The sequence below is a fragment of the Sinocyclocheilus rhinocerous genome, unplaced genomic scaffold (assembly GCF_001515625.1).
Source record: "Sinocyclocheilus rhinocerous isolate Xijiao unplaced genomic scaffold, SAMN03320098_v1.1 scaffold588, whole genome shotgun sequence".
In the NCBI taxonomy this organism is placed as follows: domain Eukaryota; kingdom Metazoa; phylum Chordata; class Actinopteri; order Cypriniformes; family Cyprinidae; genus Sinocyclocheilus; species Sinocyclocheilus rhinocerous.
Genome location: NW_015635063.1, coordinates 1,591,241 through 1,613,665, shown reverse-complemented (window position 1 = coordinate 1,613,665; position 22,425 = coordinate 1,591,241). Strand labels below are relative to the sequence as shown.

The following is a 22,425-nucleotide window of genomic DNA, read 5'->3' as shown; positions in this document are numbered from 1 at the left end:
CCCCATTGATTTTCAGTACAAATGCACTTTACAGCTGGGCTGGGCTGTGCTTTATAATTCAATAATATTTAATTATTTTTTCACATTACTGAGAAGTACTTAGTTAATAAGAATGCTGAGGACAATGTTAAAAAAAATAAACGAGACATTTGTCTGTGGCATTCAGGCTTCATGATACTGAAACTTTTAAGATTAGACTCCATTAATTTGCCTGAAGTTTAACTGGTTCTAAACAACGTAAGGTCATTACTGAATTCTGTGGTCAACAGTTCATCTGGCTTCTACCTGTTCTCTCTGTGATAGCATTAAATCCTGCATCCAAAGCGTTATCAACTTCAGGCGTTCTTTACAGTCTAACCGCTTTCTCACCATGAGCTCAGATGCATCACATTCCCTTCTGCTCGAGTCTCTCACTACATCGCTGCGCTTTGGGTTTTTATCTTCTGCTGATCTTGCTAACAAATGTTTTATTCTTTCTTTGTGTGTGTTTTGTAGTATTGCTGAGTATGCACATCTCTTTTATCATAGGAGTATTTACTTAATGTATGTGTCTTGCTATTCTGTTATCATAGATTCATAGATTCCTTTGCTTATGTTGTTACTTGTTAAAGCTGTGTGTGTGTGTGTGTGTGTGTGAATGCAGCATTAACATAGAGTTGTCTCATTTTGCAAAGCTGTGTGTGCTCATCTCTGTTTGCCCACAGAAGACAGTTCAGATGAAGAGAACAGTCCTGTACTAAATAGGTTCACACGTAAGTTTGGCCCTTTATGGAGCCCTAGTGGCCCTCACTGTTGCAGCAGCAGGGGCCCTTCCTCCAGATCACTCCATTACACCACAGACACACTCCAACAGGGACGATATATTTGAGTGATTCTTCAATTAGGACTTTTCTTTCTTTTTTCCTAATGTTTTAGAACTTTAAAAGGCAAAATACTTTTTTGGGCTTGTCCCAACCCATTCTTTTAAACATTCACACTATAATAATATATAAAAACTGATCAGAGAAATGGTACCTTTTACTTTTAACTAAGGCCAAAAAAACGTATTCATTCATTCATCGTTCATTCATTCACTGTTCATTCATTCATCGTTCATTAATTAATTCATTCATTCATTCATTCATCGTTCATTCATTCATTCATTCATAAAAAAAATTGCCAGACGTTGTCTCATTTTGCAAAGCTGTGTGTGCTCATCTCTGTTTGCCCACAGAAGACAGTTCAGATGAAGAGAACAGTCCTGTACTAAATAGGTTCACACGTAAGTTTGGCCCTTTATGGAGCCCTAGTGGCCCTCACTGTTGCAGCAGCAGGGGCCCTTCCTCCAGATCACTCCATTACACCACAGACACACTCCAACAGGGACGATATATTTGAGTGATTCTTCAATTAGGACTTTTCTTTCTTTTTTCCTAATGTTTTAGAACTTTAAAAGGCAAAATACTTTGTTGAGCTTGTCCCAACCCATTCTTTTAAACATTCACACTATAATAATATATAAAAACTGATCAGAGAAATGGTACCTTTTACTTTTAACTAAGGCCAAAAAAACGTATTCATTCATTCACTGTTCATTCATTCATCGTTCATTCATTCATTCATTCATTCATTCATCGTTCATTAATTCATTCATTCATAAAAAAAATTGCCAGACTTTCCACTATTAAAAAATGTATTAGATAAATTGTACCTTTCACTTTTACCTAAGAACATAAAAAAATAAGTAATTCGTCCATTTATTCATTATTCTTACATGCATGCATTCATTCTTTCATTTATGAATTTAAAAAAAATTCAAAAACATTTCAGCAAACTTTCCACTATAATAAATGTATGAAAATGCATCTGAGAAATTGTACATTTTACTTTTAACCTAGACCATAAAAATCTAAATTTTTTATTATTTTATGTGTGTATGCATATGTATTTATGTACGTATTCATTTATTTACTTATTTCAAAGAACCTCCAGATTTCCCTCTATATTAAATTTCTGAAATTTGACCACAGAAATTGTACCTTTTACTTTTACCCTCAACCAAAAAAAACCCAAAATATTTTCAATTCTTTTGGTATTTATTCATTATTTTATAACAAACAAAAATCATTGTCCTACATATTGCTTCCATTACCATCACACTTACTGCCAGAATCCACTTTACTGTTGAACAGATGTAATACATGTTTTGAAATAAATAACACATATTTAAAGATGTTTTTTCAAGCTTTGAAGTAGTCTCTAATTAAAGATTCACTCATTTATGCATGTATGAGATCATTTTAGCCCTGCATGTTCTCTACTATTGAAACCTGCTGATTTTCTTTTTTTTATATAACTTCTACGTTACTTCACTCCTAGTTGAGTATGTGGTCTGATGTTGGTATTTAAATGATATTAGAGTTTAATCAAGGAGAGAATGTCATAAAACCCTCAGTTTGCCCTCTATTACTCTACAGAGTGAGTTCTGCATTCAATCTCTCCTCAAACACACTCCATAGATGAAATAAATGCCCTGCCTCGAGGCATTAAAAAGTAATGAGCCCTGTTTATGCTTTAATATTAATTTAATTTCATGATCTGAATCTTACAGATGTCACTCTCATGTAAACTGAGAATGAAAAGTGACATTATAAATTGCCTTTTTTGTTGTTGTGGCTCTTTATTTCTTACTAATTTTCTTACTTTATTTCTTAGTCTATTGTCTATACATGTTTCTTTATCCAAATAATAAAGAATTCTGTCTTGTCTTAAAGCTCATAAGGGCCTGCAGCGGTTCGAGGGTTTGGAGCACAGTGATTGGCTGAGCCCGGGGCAGGCCGTGAGGGGCATGGCTCCACGCCAGCGCTTCCTGTACATACAGATTGTCAATAAGAAGGTCAGTCGGGTTGAATATAACCAGCCGTGACATGCGTAAGCAACACTCTATAAAAACTCTCTTGCATTCCTGTTAACCAGCTGCGACAGTCAGTGGGACGTTTTGCTGCCCACAGTGAAATATCATTTGTCTGAAATACCACAACGCTGCATATTAAACATCGAGTGTGTTCTAATCGGCTGTGATAGTGCAGCGTCATGCAGCATTTTTGTCTTCAAGTGTGTATAGACTTTGGTGTGCAAGGTGGATTTGTGAGGTTTGTTCTTTCTGTTTTATGTTATATTGCTATGCTTCCAGGTGACTCTGTACATGTATAACTGGTCGGTGGATCTGGGCGTCTCTCTGAATCAGGGTCTGGTCAGACTGGTGCAGTGGCAGAACGCCCGCGCTCATGTGGTCAGCTGCCTCCTGAGTCAGAAAATGGGCCTTTTCCATCATTACTGCTTCTCTGATACACCTACACATGAGGACCTGAAACAGGTCAGTACACAAACACACCGGCTGTGTTCTCAATGCAACACCAGCATACTGCATACTGCAATGATCAATTAGAAACAGTATATGAAGCAATAAACATTTCAATCATTTCAACAAACACAATCTCATTTTGCATGTTTATTTCAGCCAGTGATGTCCGATTAAATGAACTATTTTAATATATATATATATACATACACAGTGTTTCCCCTAGGTTTACGGCTTTTGGGGGGGGGGGATTTACATTTTGTTTTAAGGCATAACACATTCATTTAAACTATCTTTTAAGTAATGAAAATTAAACACATTTTTGGGGGTGGGGGAATAAAGGTCATTTAATATTACAATTAAAACATTGAAGAAATATTGAATGCTTATTCCTTAAAAATAAGGTTTTAATAATTTTAGTAGTAGTAGTAGCAGCCTGTTACATACATTCTACTCAACAATAGTAATATATTTCTGCCAATGCCTTCAAGTTAAACCGAACTTTTATTTTGACGGGTTACAACCATTATTTTGTGTTTTTCATCATGTTTTAAAAACTAAAACTATATATTTAAGTGATGTTCACAGCTGACTAATATCATGATTCCTTAGTTTAGCTGAGAGCATTGCATTTGACAGACTGAATTCAGAATAGCATACTAGCATACTATTTTTATTTTTTCTAAAGGCTTTTTTAATTTATTCCTGTGATCAAAGCTGTATTTTCAGCATCATTACTCCAGTCTTCAGTGTCACATGATCCTTCAGAAATCATTATAATATGGTGATTTGCTGCTCAAGAAACATTTCTGATTATTATCAATGTTGAAAACAGTTGTGCTGCTTCATATTTTTTCGTTATATATATTTTCAGGATTCTTTGATAAATAGAAAGTTCAAAAGAACAGCATTTATTTGAAATATAATTTTTTTTGTAGCTTTATAAATGTCACTATTGATCAATTTTATGCATCCTTGCTGAATAAAGGTGTTAATTTATTATTTAAAAAAAATTTATAAATTTTACTTACCCTGAAGTATCGAATGGTAGTGTACATACTGCTTTGTATCTTCTGTCAAAAACAGTAGGTAGTATGTTATTCTCAACATGCACACTCTGTAAGCTGTCATGTATTGCTGGACATCGTTTCGGATGAGCTTTCAGGACAGTGTGTGTTCACACATTATAAGTACAGATAGCGCTAGTGAGTTGGTTAAGCAGCACACGAGTGTCCGGCGCTCCCCGTGGCGGTCTGACATATCACTCTGAGTGACAGACAGGTGTCACGGCCGCAGGGCAGGACGCTAATCACTCCAGCACACCTGCTAACACCAGACACCTGGAAACCATCCAGAGCGCTGCCAAAACAGTTCATTCCTGCCCGGAGTCGAGCTCGTTTGATCAGAGTGAATTGAATCACGCTGTGTTTTAGTTGTTTGCGGTTAATGCAGCAGAACATGTTTGTTGGTTCTGTCAGTAAAGAGACGAAACCTTCTGTCGCGGCGTTCACTGTTATTGATTCAGTTGTCGGCTGTTTGTCAAGATTTCGCACCAAATGTCAGGATGTATTTTGGGAAAGCAGACAGTTGTTGTTGTCGTTATCGAGAGCTTTTGTGTGAAAGGCCTTTAATGGAACCGCTTATGACAGTCATGTGCCTGCACTGATAATGACACACAGACATTTCTGATCAACATTTTAAAGGGGCAATACCAGGAATTTTTGTGCATTTTTAATAAAATAGTTAAAGTACAGTTAGTGGGTCATTATTACGGGGCTATTGTAATGATATATAGACTATATTTATGATAGATAGATAGATAGATAGATAGATAGATAGATATGGATGGAAGGATAGATAGATAGATAGATGGATAGATATGGATGGAAGGATAGATAGATAGATAGATAGATCGATAGATAGATAGATATGGATGGATAGATATGGATGGAAGGATAGATAGATAGATAGATAGATAGATATGGATGGAAGGATAGATAGATAGATAGATAGATATGGATGGTAAACCATTGTTGCCATGTCATTTATAATAGTGGCACAAACCTAGTGAAGATACAATGGTATTGTCTTGTATTTTGGTAAAAATGGTATTTTAACTATAGCGTTAACATATCATAGTGAACATTAGGAACACTTTCAAATGAGACCATTCTCTCTCTTCAGTTGAATGAGTTTTTAATCACGTTGCTGCATAATCTAACAATTTCAGTAGATTAAAAATACATTGCAATATCACAAAGGTCAGTTCTGCAGTGTTAAGAGTACCACATTCTTTAATTTAACTTTTTAATTAGAGTAAAAATGTTATATATTTTAAAATTAACTTATTTATTATTATTTAACATTTGCGATTTCTCAAGGTCACAAATGTTTTAGTCACACACACACATACACTTGCTCTATCATGTTACTGAAGTACAAATAAACTGAACATCTACATATAGAAAGTGAAGGCCAGAACTCCTTTATTTCCTCGTCAGTGGCTCCCCACTTTTAATCTGTTCTCTTAATGAATGCTAACAGAAGGCGGATCCAACATAGCAGAAAATTTGCCCTAACCGTCAATCATCTGTCAGAGTCCCAGGGGGTGGAGTTCAGGCACTTAAGTCCGGCTTATTGGCCCGTCGGGCACATGGGCATCTGCTCCAGCTTCTTTTAGAAAAGCCTCCAACTCGCCCTGGAGGACTTTAACTAGTCTTCCAAACACTAACTCACCCAAAAGTTCCCACAAGAAGAGGGCAGTGTCTTCAGAAGGAGTTCTGTTAGTTCTTCACTCTGATGCTCTGATGGGGTTTTATATTTCAGCCGCGTGTTAATTGTTGGTCTTGAGGAAAGGCCCTCATGCTGGCGGGATCTCTGCGTGTCCGTGAGTTTAACGCTGATGAACACGCACTGCCCATTTCTGTGAAGTTTGACATCACATCTCAGAATGTGTGAGTGAGTTTGTGAAGGCTGATGAGAGCTGAGCTTTGAAATCACATGAAAGAGGCCGAGAGAACGTGAAGACCAGAGGAAATTCTGCTTTACCAAACACCACTGCTTTTCAGTCTGTGATTAATCAATTTAGGATATTTCTTTTTCTTTCTTTCTTTCTTTCTTTCTTTCTTTCTTTCCATACTTTTGTTCATACTTCCGTTTGTGCTTTTTCTTTAATTTAGTTTCTTGCCCTTTTTCAACCTTTCACGCCTTTTATGCCTTTCTTTAAATTGTACTTGCTTTTTTCTTTACTTGGTTACTATATATTATTTTGTAGTTATTTCATAGTTTTTTGTTAGTAGCTTTGATTCATTTTTTTTCTTTGCTTCATAATGCTCTTAGTTTTGTTTTGTAAGTTTGTATTTGTACTTTTGTTCAGACTTTTTTTGTTTGCTTCATAACTCTCTTTCTCTCTTTTCATACTTATTTACACCTGTTGTTTTCTTTTCTTTTCTTTTGTCATTTTTTCTTTCATTTTTCATTTATTTCTTTTTTCAATTTTTAAAAACTTTTTTTTCTCATTTGTATCAATTTCTTTTTCATTTTTATTTTTTTATTTTTTTCTTGATACTCATATGTTGATATTATATCATATAATTATATTATATCATATTATATGTTTACCTTCTGCTTATTTATTTATGTCTCATGTATGTATTTGGTTGTTTGCAGGAGCCCAACCCGTTCCTGAGCTCCACGATCGAGGCGGACGCTCTGTTGAGGAGTCCGGCTCCTCCGGCCGCGAGTAAGGATCAGGGTCGGATGGGCAGCTCTGCTCGTGCTCTTCCTCCTCTGGCCTTCCCCGGAGAACTCGTGCCCTTTGATGAAGCTCTGAGAGACGTGAACACAGTGAGGCCCCTGACCAGTCAGGACGGACCCGATATAGTCGCTCGCCATGGAGCCCAGCTACTGGAGGTCAAAGCCGCTGAGCGCAGAGGTACACACACATCAACACACACAGGTTTGTTTTTGTGAAAAGTGGGGACATCCCATAGGCGTAATGGTTTTTCTACTGTACAGACCGTATATTCTATTGCCCTACACCAACCCTACCCCTAAACCTACCCCTTACAGGAAACTTTGTGCTATTTCAGATTTTCAATACACTCCATTCTGTGTGATTTATATGCGTTTTGAAAAGTGGGGACATGGGGTAATGTCCTGAAAAGTCACCTTCTACTTGTAATACCTATGTCATAACCTTGTCATTATACAAATGTATGTCCTCATTTGTCACAAAAACGCGCACACACACACACACACACACACACACACAATCACAACTTGCATCCACCATCAACACACACACAACTCACATCCTCCATCACAGAGAGTGCACTGTTGAGGAGTGAAGAAAGAAAAGAAAAAAACTACAGAAAGTACATTTAAAAAAAAAAGTAAAATTATAAAAAGTATGAAAACATATTAGCAAAAGAAAAGAATTATAAAAAAATGAAAAGTATTAATTAAAAATAACAAACTGTAAAAAAATCCAAAAGTTGCCATACGGATCAAAGTTTTTAATGTTAGAAAAAATTTACAAAAAAGAAAAGTATGAACAAAGGAAACATAAAATTAAGAAAACAATGCAAGTAGCAGTATGAAAAAGAAGGAAGGAAAGGATGGAAGGAAGGAAAATATAATTAAAGGAGTATGAAATTAGAAATAAGAAAGAAAGAAAATAATGAAAAAAATTATGAAAGATAGTTATACATACTGTATAAGAAGAAAGGTATGAAAATGCCTAAACAAAAGTAACAGTATAAATTAAAGAACAAACAGGAAAAAAAACACACAAAAAAACAGTATGAAAAAGTGTGAAAAGAGAATTATGAAGCAAAAAATGTAACTATGAATTGAAGTTACATAGTAAAAACAATGAAAGAACCACAAAATAAGTATATGAAAGTACGAACAAAACAAGAAAGAAAGAGAATTGTGGCATAATTGTAATTGTGAACCTCAGACAGAGAGCATGTGATTTATTCTGAGGTTTGTCTTGTGTGTTGCAGAGCTGGAGAGACAGATGAAGATTGAGAATCTGTTTGTGACGTGGCAGCAGCGCTCGGCTCAGTCCAACATGCCCATCTCTGTGAGTTCACTCAGACTCAGCGCGAGTACACCGCTGCACACAGGCTCGCCGTGTGATAATGTTTGATGGGTATTTTCCATCACACTCTCAGAGCATGATTTTCCCAGCGGCTCATCAGGTCCAGATTTATCCCAGTGCGCACGGATCCTCTGCCTCACACGCACATATGCAGATCCGTGTGTGTGCGGCCCGCTTGGGTTTAATGAGATGTGGCCAGGACATTAGGAGATGCTGCAGTGTTTGAGATGTCTCTGTCATTCGCGGTGATCGCACTTCCTCTGAATCCACACTGAGGCTCTTTCACACTGCTGAGATCCAGACAAATATGTTATTATTATACTGCAGGTTACAATCCATATTGTGCAGGTCACTACTACTGTAAGTACACTACCGTGCAAAGGTTTGGGGTCAGTAAGATTTTTTTGATGTTGAAAGAAATTAATCAGCTTTAACTTTAATCAGCAAGGACGCATTAAATTGATCAAAAGTGACAGTAAAGACATTTATAATGTTACAAAAGATTTCAATTTCAAATCAATTATATTCTTTTGAACTTTCTATTCGTCAAAGAATCCTGAAAAAAATCAGGGATCCCACAAAAATATCAAACTCTTTTCAACATTGAGAATAATCAGAAATGTTTCTTGAGCTGCATATTAGATTGATTTCTGAAGATCATGTGAGACTGGAGTAATGATGCTGAAAATTCAGCTGCGCATCACAGCAATTAATTACATTTTAAAATATATTCAAATAGAAAAGTTATTTTAAATTCTAATAACATTTCACATTACGTTTTTTTACTGTATTTTTGATCAAATAAATGCAGCCTTAAGGCCAGATTTACTAACAGTTTGCACCAGTCTTTTGGCATTAAAATAGTACTGTCATGATTTACTAAAGACGCACAGTGAAGAATTAGTGCTGAAAAGGCGTGTTCATGTGCATATTGTCAGTAAATCATCCGCAGAATTTTCCCCTCCCATCGGCGCTTTTATGGAATTGCGCTCTAATGCTAATTTGCTCTGTTTAGTAAATCTGGCCCTTAGTGAGCAGAAGAGACTTCTTTCAAAACACCATCGAGCCCCAAACTTTTGAACCGTACTGTAAATTCACAGCATATCCTGATTGTACATTTTACAGATACGCACCATTGGTTGAGTTGAGTCAATGTGTTGAACAGGTTGTGATGCCTGAAAGCACCACAGGCTGCATATTAAACTGGGATGGAAAGTATTTACACACTGAAAATGTTAGCAAATGAAGGAATTGTAGGTTTAAATCTGGAAACGCTCTCTCTGTGTGTTCAGGTGGCGGATCTGGACACACTGAAGCAGTCGTCTCGGCTGGTCCATTACTGCGCCACTCCGCTGCTCTTTGACCCCGTCTTCCGGAAACAGGTTCAAGAGGAACAGCTGCCTCAGCCACAGATGAAGGTCTGTCTCTCTTCCTCATCCTCATCCTGCTGAGTCTGTCTGCTGGTTCACACTGCAGTAAACCCATTTATACAAAAAAAAAAGGGTTAGGATGATAATATTAATAATAATAATAATAATAACCATAAGTATGAAGCATATAATTCCATTGTGAGTGCATGAGATTTCTTTTTTGTTTTATTAATTTTTTTGTTATTATTTTTATTATTATTTGTTATTATTTAACCATTATTAGTTGTTGTTTTATTATTATTCATGTAATATAAATAATATTATTAATTATAATTGTATTATAATAGAATTGGTTTATTTATTGTATTGATTTATTTTTTTATATTTGAATAATAATCATAATAGTCATATTTGTTAAAAATATTAATATTTTGATTAATCAGAACTGTGAACCATATAATTATATTATGAGTGCATAAGAATTATTTATTGTTTGTTATTATTATTATTGTACATTTGAATTATTATTATTATTAGTCTATATGCAAAACAGATAAAAATAAACCGTAAATATCACTTCTATATAATGACGTGTCAGGTATGATAATGAGCACACGTGTGTCAGTGTAGCAGCAGAATAATCATGATTATGTGGTCGTTGGTCAGTTGTTGTTGTTGATGATGAAGGTGATATAGAGGTGAGTGATGTACAAAATCTCATCTGATGTACAAAAAGTGTTTGGACGCATGAACCACGTTTAAAATGTCATGCATTAGATAACAAAATGTCAAAGCAAGTGGGATTTATATTTATATAAAGTTAGCCCAAGCACACTGTGCACCTCTGCACTCCACTTTTTCTCTGACCGTTGCATCTGAATTTTAGATTGACCCACACTAAATGTCACACACAAAAATAGACCGTGTTTGCTTGCTTTTCCTGCCTAAGTGGATGGTAATAGGCTCAATATGGACCAGACTTTATGCTGACAGTCAAAAGTCTGTCTGTGCAGTGAATTGAGTTCAGATTTCACTCATTCAGTGTCTTTTCTGCTTCACAGTCTGACTTTCTCTCGTTCTTGGCTTGCAGAAGCGGCATCGCTCCAGTGACTCTACAGCGTCCGGCCGCGATCGCAGCTACAGCATGGATTCTGCAGACATGCTGCCGAGTCGTCTGAAGGAGGAGCCGTGGCTGCAGGAGATCTCCAGCATGTTCCTGCAGCAGTATGTGCAGTATCTGCAGAGCATGGGCTTCATCCTGGTGCAGGTCCGGCCGCAGTCGCCCGCTCGCAGGTCTGTGTCCACAGAAAAACACCTCAACTAAACACTCAAGTCATGGTGAAAAGATCAGATTTAGGAGTTGAACACACATGGACAGAGGCTTCACGTGCCCCCTCAGATTTTTGAGCCAAGTGGATTTTGAATGCAGCTTCCAAAAGACAGAAAATAGCCAAATAATATTTTTTATATTTCATACAATCACACGAGCGTGATTAGAACATGCAGTGCGGCACAGTCACTGCATGTCATGCGGATACGTTGTTTTCGTTCAAATCAAAGCGTAACGGGTTTAGAACGACACGAGTAATTAATGACAGAATTTTCATTTTTGGGTGAACTAACCCTTTAAGTTCTTTATTATTGCATACTTATTATGTAACACTTAAAGTGTTACCTGATTTTTTTTTTTTAAATATACAATTAAACTTAGTTGCATGGACAAAATACCATAGTATTATAGTAGAATAAATAATGATTAAAATTACAGCATCTTCATAAATTGAACAAAAACATAAAAGAGCAAAAACATACCTGATGCACTTTCTTTTCTTTATCATTTTGTAGATATGGTGTTTAAAAGTCTTGTTGCATTTTATATAGAAAAGGTGCATCGTAATCTTTCTCTGAACAAAGTGACGCCTTCTCGACTCGTAAATGCAAGCTTCCTAGGAGGACTTGAATGTGTCAAGCGGTTTTGAACTGTGTATTTCAGTCATAAACACTGTTATTCAAACTCAAGGTTTTTTGTGAAAATAGCTTTTATAGCAGCCGAACTGTAACATCAAACATGGTACAAAATCTTCAGAGTCATCCGGTGACCGTAAGCTGAAGAATAAGTGCTTTTTGCAGAAGCCAGCTCTCTGTAGCGTGTGTGTGATGTGCTAATGTTGGACGCACTGCATTAAGCAGCAGGAGCGTGTGATTCAGTCTGACCGGCAGCATGAGGGCCGCATTACTGACGGGGTCAGACGCCCGGCGGGCCGCACACGCTCTCACTCTCTCTCTCTCTCTCTCTCTCTCTCTGCAGCATCGCTCGAGCCCGAGCCGCCATGTTGAGTTCTTTATCCACCGAAGGCAGATCTTCCTTCTCCTCTTTCTCATATAATAAGCAGAAGAGTGAAGACAGCCCCAAGGTACTTTATCTGCTCATCCATATTCAACCCTTCAGTCACACTCCAGTTTTGGGTCCATAGACCTATTATTATAATTTAAAATAACTGTTTTCTATTTGAATATATTTTAAGATATAATTTATTTATGTATGACAAACTGAATTTTTTTTAGCAGTTGGGTCTCTTAACTAGTTGCTTATTAGCATGCATATTACTAGAATATTAGCCATTTATTAGTACTAATTAAGCACATATTAATGCCTTATTCTACATGACCTTATTCTACATCCCTAATCCTACCCAATGCCTAAACTTAACAACTACCTTACTAACTATTAATAAGCAGCCAGTTAGGAATTTATTGAGGGAAAAGTCGTAATTAATTGTGAATAAGTGTTCCCTATTCTGAAGTGTTACCCCCATTGGTAACACCCGTTTCCATTCTGGATCCCATCCAAATAAAAAATGCTGAAAATCAAATCTTTAAATAAAAAAGGCTTTTTAATGACACCTTAAATTAATAATTCTTCATAATATTTTTTATCATGTTTTTATGTTCGTTTTCATCAGATTTAAAATGATTGTTTGGTAACAAGACACACAAACATGATGTTTAAATTGTTTTACAATTCATTAAAAAAGCCAGAATGATGAAATGGTTAAAAATTAAAATAAATTTCTTTTACTGACCCTCAAATTTGAACAGTAATACATGTGCAATAAAATGACTTGCACTAGCACCACTGCAATAAAGAATGGCTAACACACACACACACACACACACACACACACAAACACACTGATTGTGTCCTTTCTGCATCTCTCAACAGAGCAATGCATCGAGCTCGGCGTCGTATCACCTGCAGAGGGCGCTGCCGGGAGGAATCGTGCTGATGGAGCTGGCTTTTCAAGTGAGACCTTCATCTGTCTGTGTGTCTCACGTAGAATCGGCCTCTTAGCACATCAGCCGAGAGCAAACGCTGTGAAAGTCTCAGTGGATGTCGAGGAGAGAGATGTTTAATGGATCCTGCCTCTCTCGCGCTATTTATGCTTATTAATACTTGAACACACAGATTCAATCTGTGCGTCATCATCTGATCTCCAGCCCGTGCTCATGTCTAATATCCCCCTCAATTCAGGTTTAAACTCATTTAATTGCATGGCATGATTTTTACATCAGGGCTGTCAAAGTGAACATGCTAACATATGCAATTAATGATGGATTTATTCTGTTCTGTGTGAATTACTCATCATGAATTCTGATTGAAATCTATGTTTACCCATGAGTAAAACACCAGTCATTCATAGAAATTTTCAACACTAGCAGATGAGTCAGTGGCAAAAATACAAGTCCATAAATTGTGCTGAAATGTATTTAGTTTAGTGTTATATATTTATTTATTTATTATTTTTTTGCATTTTCAGTTGCATTTCTTGTTTAGTTCACTAATAATATTAATTATTATGATAATGATAGTAGTAATATTGAAAATAATGATGATAATAACAATAATAATATTTTATTGTTATTATTTTAGCGGTTGTTCAAATCTCTGGTTTTAATACTACTACTACTACTACTACTAATAAAGAAAATTTATAATTATAAGGTTCAGACTTATGGTTAGGGATTTGAATGAACACTTAACCCTAGGTCAGGTTCCAAAATAATGGAATTGTTTTAATAAATGGGTTTGAATATTATTTATTTATTTATGGTGAGAAGTGTTTCTATTTCACAGGTGATTATAAATCAGGAGAGTTAAAGGGATTGCAAATACTTCTTTATTTGGTTCAGTTTGCTAATAATTATAATAATAATAATCATTATTATTATAATAGTAACATAGTGTGCACAAACGAATCATGACCAGGCTGAATTAAGAAAGCAAATGAAGCCAATTTTGATTTATTTTGCCTTAAGAAGCTTCTCCTGTATATGGTGAGCTAAGCAGTGATGAATTTATCTGCAGCTGATGCATAAGTGTTCCTCTGCTAACACATAATCTTATTGTGACTCTGTTGCAGGGCTGTTATTTCTGCGTGAAGCAGTTTGCATTAGAGTGCTCAAGGATTCCCATGGGTCAGACGGTTAATTCTCAGGTAACGGCATCTGTGCATTAAAAACAGCAGACAAGAAGAGAAAGTGAGAGTAAGCGAGGTGTTTAAGAGTTGTGCATCTGTTGTAACTGCCTGTGTTTAATATGAGCAACAAGCAGCAATCGCCTCCTTTGTAAGCAGGATTCACTGGTCAAATGTCTGTCTCTTTCTCTCTGATGGCGTGTTTAATGTGCAGCGGGTCCAGGTTGGCTCTAAATGAGGAGTAATTAAGTGTAAATATTTGTAAATCTCCAGATGTTTCTCAGCAGGAGGGCTCTGATTTCTTCCAGAAGCCCATAAGGTGTCTCCAGTCACAGCTGCTCATATCCAGCAATTAAGTCATCAGCGTGTTTGTTTGCTTGTTTGTAAGTGCAGATTCTTCAAACTGAGCTTGAGGGCAAACAGGCAAAAGGAATCACTAATGAAAATTCATCAACTTAAATCTGTTCTGTTAGAGTCCATAGTATTCGATTGCGTTAACAAACATTGCCAGCTGCCAGTTTGGTGTTATTTTTCATAAGGAATGAACAATCCAGTTATTGTTAATTATTCTGCTGTTAATACTACTTTTTGTTCCTGGAGAACTAAATATATCCACTTACCGTAGAAGGATAAAGTGACATTTTCATCAAGACTGCATAGTGATCAAATTCACCAGGAAAAAATCAGCAAATCCTCTTGAAGTCAGGCGTATTACACCTGCATTTAAAGGTCATAGTCAGGAAACTCTGCCATTTGTACCAGAAAATTCTTCTTTTAATAAAAAATTACATTTGAAAAGGTTACTGTTGAACTTACATGAAATCATATTTTCATATCTCGGGCTCAAAGTATTAGTGCCGTTATGCCATATACATTAGTGAATCTTATGACAATGCTTTTTCCCCAGTGGTCAACAAATATGATTATGGTTGTTGTTTTCTCACAATTACAGTAGCAACAGTATTTATCATTATAGCGTTGAGAATGCCCACTTTGTCCTTCTACAATGAGTGGATGTATTTGGTTCTCCAGGAACAAAAACACAGCTTAAAGACATTAACATTGCAGAATAGTTAACAATAAATTGATTGTTCATTCCTAATGAAAATGCGATTGACATGAAGGTATAAAATTAAAAGCTGAAAATGAGTGACACACAAAGGTTAAAAAATGACAAATGAAATGAGACCAAAAAGTAGTTTATAACAATAAACATTAAAAAAAAAAAAAAGTATAAAAACACTAATACTAAATAAAACAAAAATTGGAGACGGAAAATTATGAAACAAGTACTAAAATCATGAAACTTGACATTACAAGAAAACCAGACTAAAAAGATGTTTTTTAATTTAGATTAATAATAATGTAAAAAATTAAAATTGCATTAATATTTTTACATGATCAATATTTGTTTTTAAACCATATGCATGATATATTTTAATTTCAATTAAAACAAAATGTGTATATATAAAAGCATTTTTATATCTTTATACATATACCAAGCTTTTAATTGAATAATTGAAAGATTATTATAATTTAATAATTTAAACACTTAAATCTGATTGTAAAGTGTTATCAATATGACAAATTGAGTATCCTGCTGTATGTCAGTGGCAAGGTTTTCTAAGCATGAAGAGTCAAAGCAAAGATTTTTATGCTAAATATTACAGTTATTATCATTTTAATCATCTTCTCCCTGACATGTTACATTAAACATTTCATTATTAATACATATTTATTTTAAGCTATACTTTCACTTTTTTTTTTACTTTATACTACTAATACTCCTCCAGTCACTGTAGCAGCAGATGAAGTTGGTTTTGAAATGCCACTGGACGCCATGAGAATGCTTTCTATTTATCTGACATTTATCAAGAGTTTGCTGCAGAAATTGGGAACAGTGGGAATAGATCACGATGTAACAGGAGCCATAAGAAGCGGATATTTTGCAGAGTTATAGAGTGAAAGGTCACGCCTGCTTCTCATCTATTCAGACTGCACATGCCTCATGCTCATCATTATTGATCATCTCATGTCACTTCCTGTCACACGCCCTCATACATTAGCGCGGGCAGCTTGTGCATGTGTGTTTTGTTCATTAGTGTAAATTGACTTCTAACCTCTCTGTGTGGCATGTTTCTCATCTGTCTCTGTTCTGTGTCTGTGTGTGTGTCTCACTGTCCTGCATATGGTGTGTGTGTGTGTGTGTCTAGTCCCATCTCCCCCTTTCTTTCCATCAGGAGTCTCTTCTCAACAAACCTCCTAGCCAGCCGTTCCCCGAGGTGCCCACGGCCTCTGACTCTGCGGTATGTCTCTGCATCCTCGGGGCGGGGCTCGTCTCCCACCAATCAGGCTTCAGTCTTTCCCTCAGACTCCTCCCCCATATAGTGCCTGGCTCCTCCCTTTCCTATTGCAGCCCCACTCACACCTTTCTGTGCGGTTCATTGAAAATCAGATGATTCCTTTCCATGTGTTTGTCTGTGTTTGTCAGCGTTGCATCTTGGGAAGTCCTCGAGGTGCTGTTGAATGTGGCATCTTCTGGGAGGTCACGGGGTCATTCTTCTTGCAGCTCTGATAGGCCAATGATCTTTTTTCTTTGCTCAATGATTATCCCTGATTTTCTTCCGCTCTTGTTGCATCTTGATTTGGATCTGCTTGTTTCCTTTTAAGGGAATCATGAACTATAATTCTGAGGCAGTTCAATATATAATAATTTCTCTTTATAGATGAGCAGAAGAAACAAATCTGATAATGCTAATTTTCTTTCATTTCACTTTGTAGTTTTTTGGCTAATTTGGAGCATTCATAATTTGCTTTTCGCAACTAAGCTGTTTCAAAATGAGGAAATCACAAATGCCATCTTCAAGTGGAGCGTTTCTACTTTGTCTTGATTGCTTCTGCTTGAAACAAGATAGGAAACAAAAGACTTAAAGTCTGCGTACCTGCTTTGCTCAGCCTATTTTACTTCCAAAATCTGGTGTATAAGATATTCATAAGAGTCTGTGGGTTTGAATGGATTCGAGATGGATTCAGGATATTGACTGAAAAGAAATATGCAGCTAATTTTTGGATTGCATTTTATTTTAAGGTGACATTGTAACAGTGTAATTACACAAATAACTCGTACTGAGTAATATTAATTAACTACATATACTTACTATAGGGTTTGGGTTTACACTGTAATTAACAGTGTCCTTGTTACAGTGTAATTATACAATCAAGTACTGAGTAATATTAATTAACTACTTGTACTTACTATATGGTTATAAATAGGGTTTGATTTAGGGTTATTGCATGTAATTATGCATAAGTTACTATTATTTCTATAGTAAGTACATGTAATGTGTAACAAGGATGCTAAAATAAAGTGCCACCGTATTTGGTGTAGAGTTAATTACTTGTAATTATGCACAATTTACTGTTATTACTACAGCAAGTGTGTGTAACATGTAAGAAGGATGCTAAAACCAGGGTTGGTTTAGGTTTAATTATGTGTAACTATGCATTATTTACTGTTATTACTACAGTAATTACCTGTAACATGTAGCAAGGTTGCTAAAATAAGGTGTTGCAGGTTTGGTTTAGGGTTAATTACTTGTAATTATGCATGATTTACTGTTAATACTACAGCAAGCATGTAACATGTAACAAGGACATTATAATAAGGTGTTACCAGGTTTGGTTTAGGGTTAATTACTTGTAATTATGCATGATTTACTGTTAATACTACAGCAAGCATGTAACATGTAACAAGGACATTATAATAAGGTGTTGCAGGTTTGGTTTCGGGTTAATTACATGTAATTATGCATGATTTACTGTTAATACTACAGCAAGTACATGTAACATGTAACAAGGACATTATAATAAGGTGTTACCAGGTTTGGTTTAGGATAAGTTACTTGTAATTATGCATAGTTTACTGTTATTACTTCAGTAATTACATGTAACAAGGACATTTCAAAGTTTTACTGTTAGGTTTAGGGTTAGTTATTTGTACAGTAATTATGCATAATTTACTATTACCACAGTAAGTGCATGTAACCTCTAACCTCTAATCACCTTAAAATAAGGTGTTACCAATTATTCCAATTTGATTAAAAATATTTTAAATTTCATATTTGGAATAATGTGCACAAATAAAATGTATAAAAAAGGTATGTTCATTAAAAAAGTATAAAGGTTTATGTTTACTTTAGGGGCCCTTTTTAGGACTTTAGGATTTTGTGAGGTTACCAGGCAGCCAGAAAGTAGTGAAAGTATACAGTAAAAAACTGTAAAAGTAAGAAAGTAGAACACCTAGAACTCTCTAAGTGACGCCAAAGTCCCTCTAAGACAAATTCACTCAACGGTCATTTACGTAATGCCTTGGGCAGCTCTTTCCAGCCATGCAAGTACAGCTTCATTGGATTTAATAGAGAAACACTAAAATCTGTCAAAATTCTGTTTAAGTGATTTATTTCAGATCAATAAAATGTGACAGCAATGATATCATAGCTTAAAATCAGTGCTTCTTGAGCTCAGATCACTCAAAACCCTGCTAATGCACATGCATCGTCAAGAGTAAACAAACAAGCTGTTTGAACTATAATGCATTCAGCAGATTTATTGAGTGTAGCGATGGCTCTATCGAAAAGGATAATGGCTGTTTTACCTGTAGGGCAGGACTATGATTGCTCTCATTTATATGTTCAAGTGGACCATCTTCTCCATTCTCTCTGGTGACACGTTTGACAGAGCTTGACCTGTGCGCCTCGTGGCATCTGGGAAAACTCTGTAGCATTCAATAAGGCCGTAATTCTCTGAATGTTGGCATTTGGTTAACACATGACTCAGGTCTAGGGTGTTATTATGCTTTAAGAGTGTCACGAATGCAAACACAACAGACTAACCAGCGCAATCATAGCAAGCTGTGAATGGAGCCGTTTTCGTGCTCCATGTTTCCAAAAGCTGTTTTACGCAGCCGCGCATGACTTAGAGGAAAATGGACTGACGGTATTATCTTTCCTCAGAACTTTCAGTCAAATGGGCCACCGGCAGATTTCAAAACATTGACATGAAAAACGTTTCTCGTGCAGGGATGAAAGGTGCAATTGCACGAGCTGTTTTCTGCTTTCTGCAAATGGAACGGCCACGGCAGCGTCAAATGTACAGGGTTGATGTGATAAGACCTATTTGCATTTGTTCCAGGGTAATGGTCAGGATGAAAGCGGCAGCGGTAATAGCGTTTAGCCGTCGAATCCAGCGCCCTCCCCACCTCCTGCTCCCATTGTACTGTAATTACTCCTGCTCTCTCCCTCTGCAATCATTTGCATTCGCCACTGATGCTTTTGTAAGCACGGCTTTGATGTGAGATTTAATTAAATAGGATACAATTATTATGTTGATTGATATCACAGAAGCTTTTAAAAAGACTCTTGTAAAGGTTTGGCAGGTCGCTGGTTTGCTCTTCACAAGTCAGCCACATGGAGTTTTAGATGTGATGTCAGGTTTGAGGTGCGCTTGGGTGATTTTCACGAAACCCATCAAGAACATGTCTGGCTCAGATTTCACCCCCAAATCAAGCACCATTAAGACTGTGTGCATTGGAACTTCATTTCCATTGCATTTACACAGTTTACAAAACGCAACATGCTTCCACTGACAAGTAATTTCTCAGATCTCACAGAAAGTGAAAATGATTCCTGACACTGTCACAGCCACACACATTCAATGTTTACTATGTATGTTTTTAAAATAAATTTATGGATTTATTTAGTTTAACAGTGGCATATATATATATATATATATATATATTTCTGTTTAATAGTGGCATAATATTTATTGTTTTTTATTTTTGTTTAATATTGGGATTTATTTATTTAATTAATTAATTAATTATGTTTAGTAGTGCATAATATTTATATACTTTTCAAATAATTTATTTGTTTAAGAGTGGGATTTATTTATTTATTTATGTTTAATAGTGACATAATATATACTTTTTAAAATTTATTTATTTGTTACATTTTTATGTTTAATGGTTTTTTTTATTTATTTTTGTTTAATTTTAGGATTTTTTTAGTAGAGATTTTATTAGTATAATATGAAACAATACAGTAATGAGAATCTAATTAGTAATAATAGAACTTGGATGCATTAGAGTGTAAAATCTGATTATTTGTCATGAAAATAATGTCACATTTGAGGATCTGGAGTTGATGGGATGATGTTCCTGCTACTGCTTGCGTTCTTCCTCTGGGGTTCTGATGGTCTCTCACAGGTGATGTGGAGTGATGCAGCGGTAACAGTGTTCATGTGTGTTTCTACCCTCAGCTGTCCATGCTGTTCACCGAGGAGTGCGATAAGGTGCGGGATCTGATGCACGTTCACTCCTTCAGCTACGACTTCCACCTGCGTGTGGTGCATCAGTACCTCGTGGGCTGTCACATGACCCTGCGGCAGGGGTACCAGCTCACGGCCTTTCTGGAGGACTTCATCGCCCATCACCCCGACATACCAAAGTTTGGACGCAACCATGTCTTCCAGGGTGAGCGCATGTCAGAAACGTACATCTTTTGCATCTATTAAACATTCATAAGTCTGAACTTTCAGCTATAGCACATTTATTTTTGTGTTTTGCTTGTCGTTTGTCTGGCTTCACTGAAAATGAAAATAAATGCTGCATGCAACTGTCATTCACAACAATGTATTTATTTTAAAAGTGACAGTTTTATTTATTTTTTTAATTGGATTTATTTATTTTTAATTTTTGGATTTTAATTTATTTGTTTGTTTAGTGGTGGGATGTACTTATACCTAATTTAATTTATGTTTAATAGTGGCATAACTTAATATATATATACAATTATATTTACGTATGTGATTAATGGTGACGTATGTATGTATATTTAATAGTGGCATTTTGGAGATTGTATTACAATAATGCAAAACAAAAAGATAGATATTTAAATTAAGTATTTATACATCATGGTACATCATGCTGATTAAAAAAATCATCAAAATACAGTAATGAGTATCTAATTAGTAATAATAATGATAGTTACGAAATAACTTGGATTCATTAGAGTGTAAAATCTGATTATATCTCAAATCTCAGTGGTCCTAAAGTTGTATTTATTTTTTACGCAAAATATTATTTTGTATTTATTTTCTTTAGATTTTGGGTTGAAATGTGACTGAACATGTTTTTCAGCAGATTCACACGCGGCGTATTTATTATTTGGTGGTTTCTTGTTTTTGTCAGTCATGCGTAATATGCTTTCATGTGTCCTAGGGAGTTTCTCCATATCGACGGGGATGATCACAGCGCATCAGCTGTATAATTACATCACTGATCACGCAGGCACTTACGGGATGAAGCCCCTGCGCATGTCTAAAGCTGCAGTTACCACCGATAACAAGAAGGGGGCGCCGAGTGCAGATCTGCACGAGTACGTGCTGGTCGCTCTGTGGAACAGGTACTGTAACGCGGTTCACTCCTAGTTTGAGCTGGTGGTGTTATCATTTCTATTCTAATAATGCTGTTCTCTTGAAGCTCTGGCTCGTTTAAGGATCTGGAGGGATTGCGACACCATGATGACTTTGACGTGTCGCTACTGGTTTGTCATAACGCCACCCCGTTTGAGGAGCAGTCAGAGGGAGAGAGACACCTGCTCAGGTACAAACAAACGAGGAATACAGTGACTTTGTGAACACATTATGGGCATCAGTTAAACACTACATTAGTAGATAAAAGCAATTAATACAATTAAACTGTAGGCGAGACAACATGAAACAACATTTGTAATAAAGTTCACTTCTGTGATGGGAGGTATTTTCTGCGTGAAACGGTTTAATCAGTGGGGGGAAATATAGACTGAGACTTTTAGGTGGAATGGATCTTTGTTATGTTATAGATATCTGTAATATTACTATATAAAATAATAAATTATTATAAATAATAATAATAATAATAATAATAAGCAAACAATAATATATGTAAATAAATCATATTTGTGTAATATTAATAATAATATAGATATTATCTGTAATAGTACTATATATAATAATAAAGTATTATATATCATCATCATAATAATAATAAACAATAATATATTTAAATAAATAATATTTGTATAATATTAAAAATGT

At 35.7% G+C, this 22,425-nt stretch overlaps 2 protein-coding genes across 2 annotated transcripts in view; one reads left to right on the top strand and one right to left on the bottom strand.

Annotated features, from left to right (window-relative positions):
• szt2 (SZT2 subunit of KICSTOR complex) overlaps positions 1-22,425 on the top strand; it is an 89,739-nt gene that overhangs the window by 59,623 nt on the left and 7,691 nt on the right. Inside the window, exons 60-72 of the mRNA XM_016560919.1 lie at positions 708-752; positions 2,754-2,875; positions 3,173-3,355; positions 7,010-7,274; positions 8,350-8,429; positions 9,740-9,865; positions 10,908-11,110; positions 12,126-12,231; positions 13,041-13,121; positions 14,239-14,313; positions 20,608-20,821; positions 21,569-21,752; positions 21,830-21,952. Of these exons, the coding sequence (XP_016416405.1) occupies positions 708-752; positions 2,754-2,875; positions 3,173-3,355; positions 7,010-7,274; positions 8,350-8,429; positions 9,740-9,865; positions 10,908-11,110; positions 12,126-12,231; positions 13,041-13,121; positions 14,239-14,313; positions 20,608-20,821; positions 21,569-21,752; positions 21,830-21,952 (1,807 nt within the window). The remainder of the gene's footprint in view (positions 1-707; positions 753-2,753; positions 2,876-3,172; positions 3,356-7,009; positions 7,275-8,349; positions 8,430-9,739; positions 9,866-10,907; positions 11,111-12,125; positions 12,232-13,040; positions 13,122-14,238; positions 14,314-20,607; positions 20,822-21,568; positions 21,753-21,829; positions 21,953-22,425) is intronic.
• Positions 15,053-22,425, bottom strand: part of hyi (hydroxypyruvate isomerase) — a 24,643-nt gene continuing 17,270 nt past the window's right edge. Inside the window, exon 9 of the transcript XR_001640716.1 lies at positions 15,053-15,063. The gene's annotated coding sequence lies outside the window, so the exon portion shown is untranslated. The remainder of the gene's footprint in view (positions 15,064-22,425) is intronic.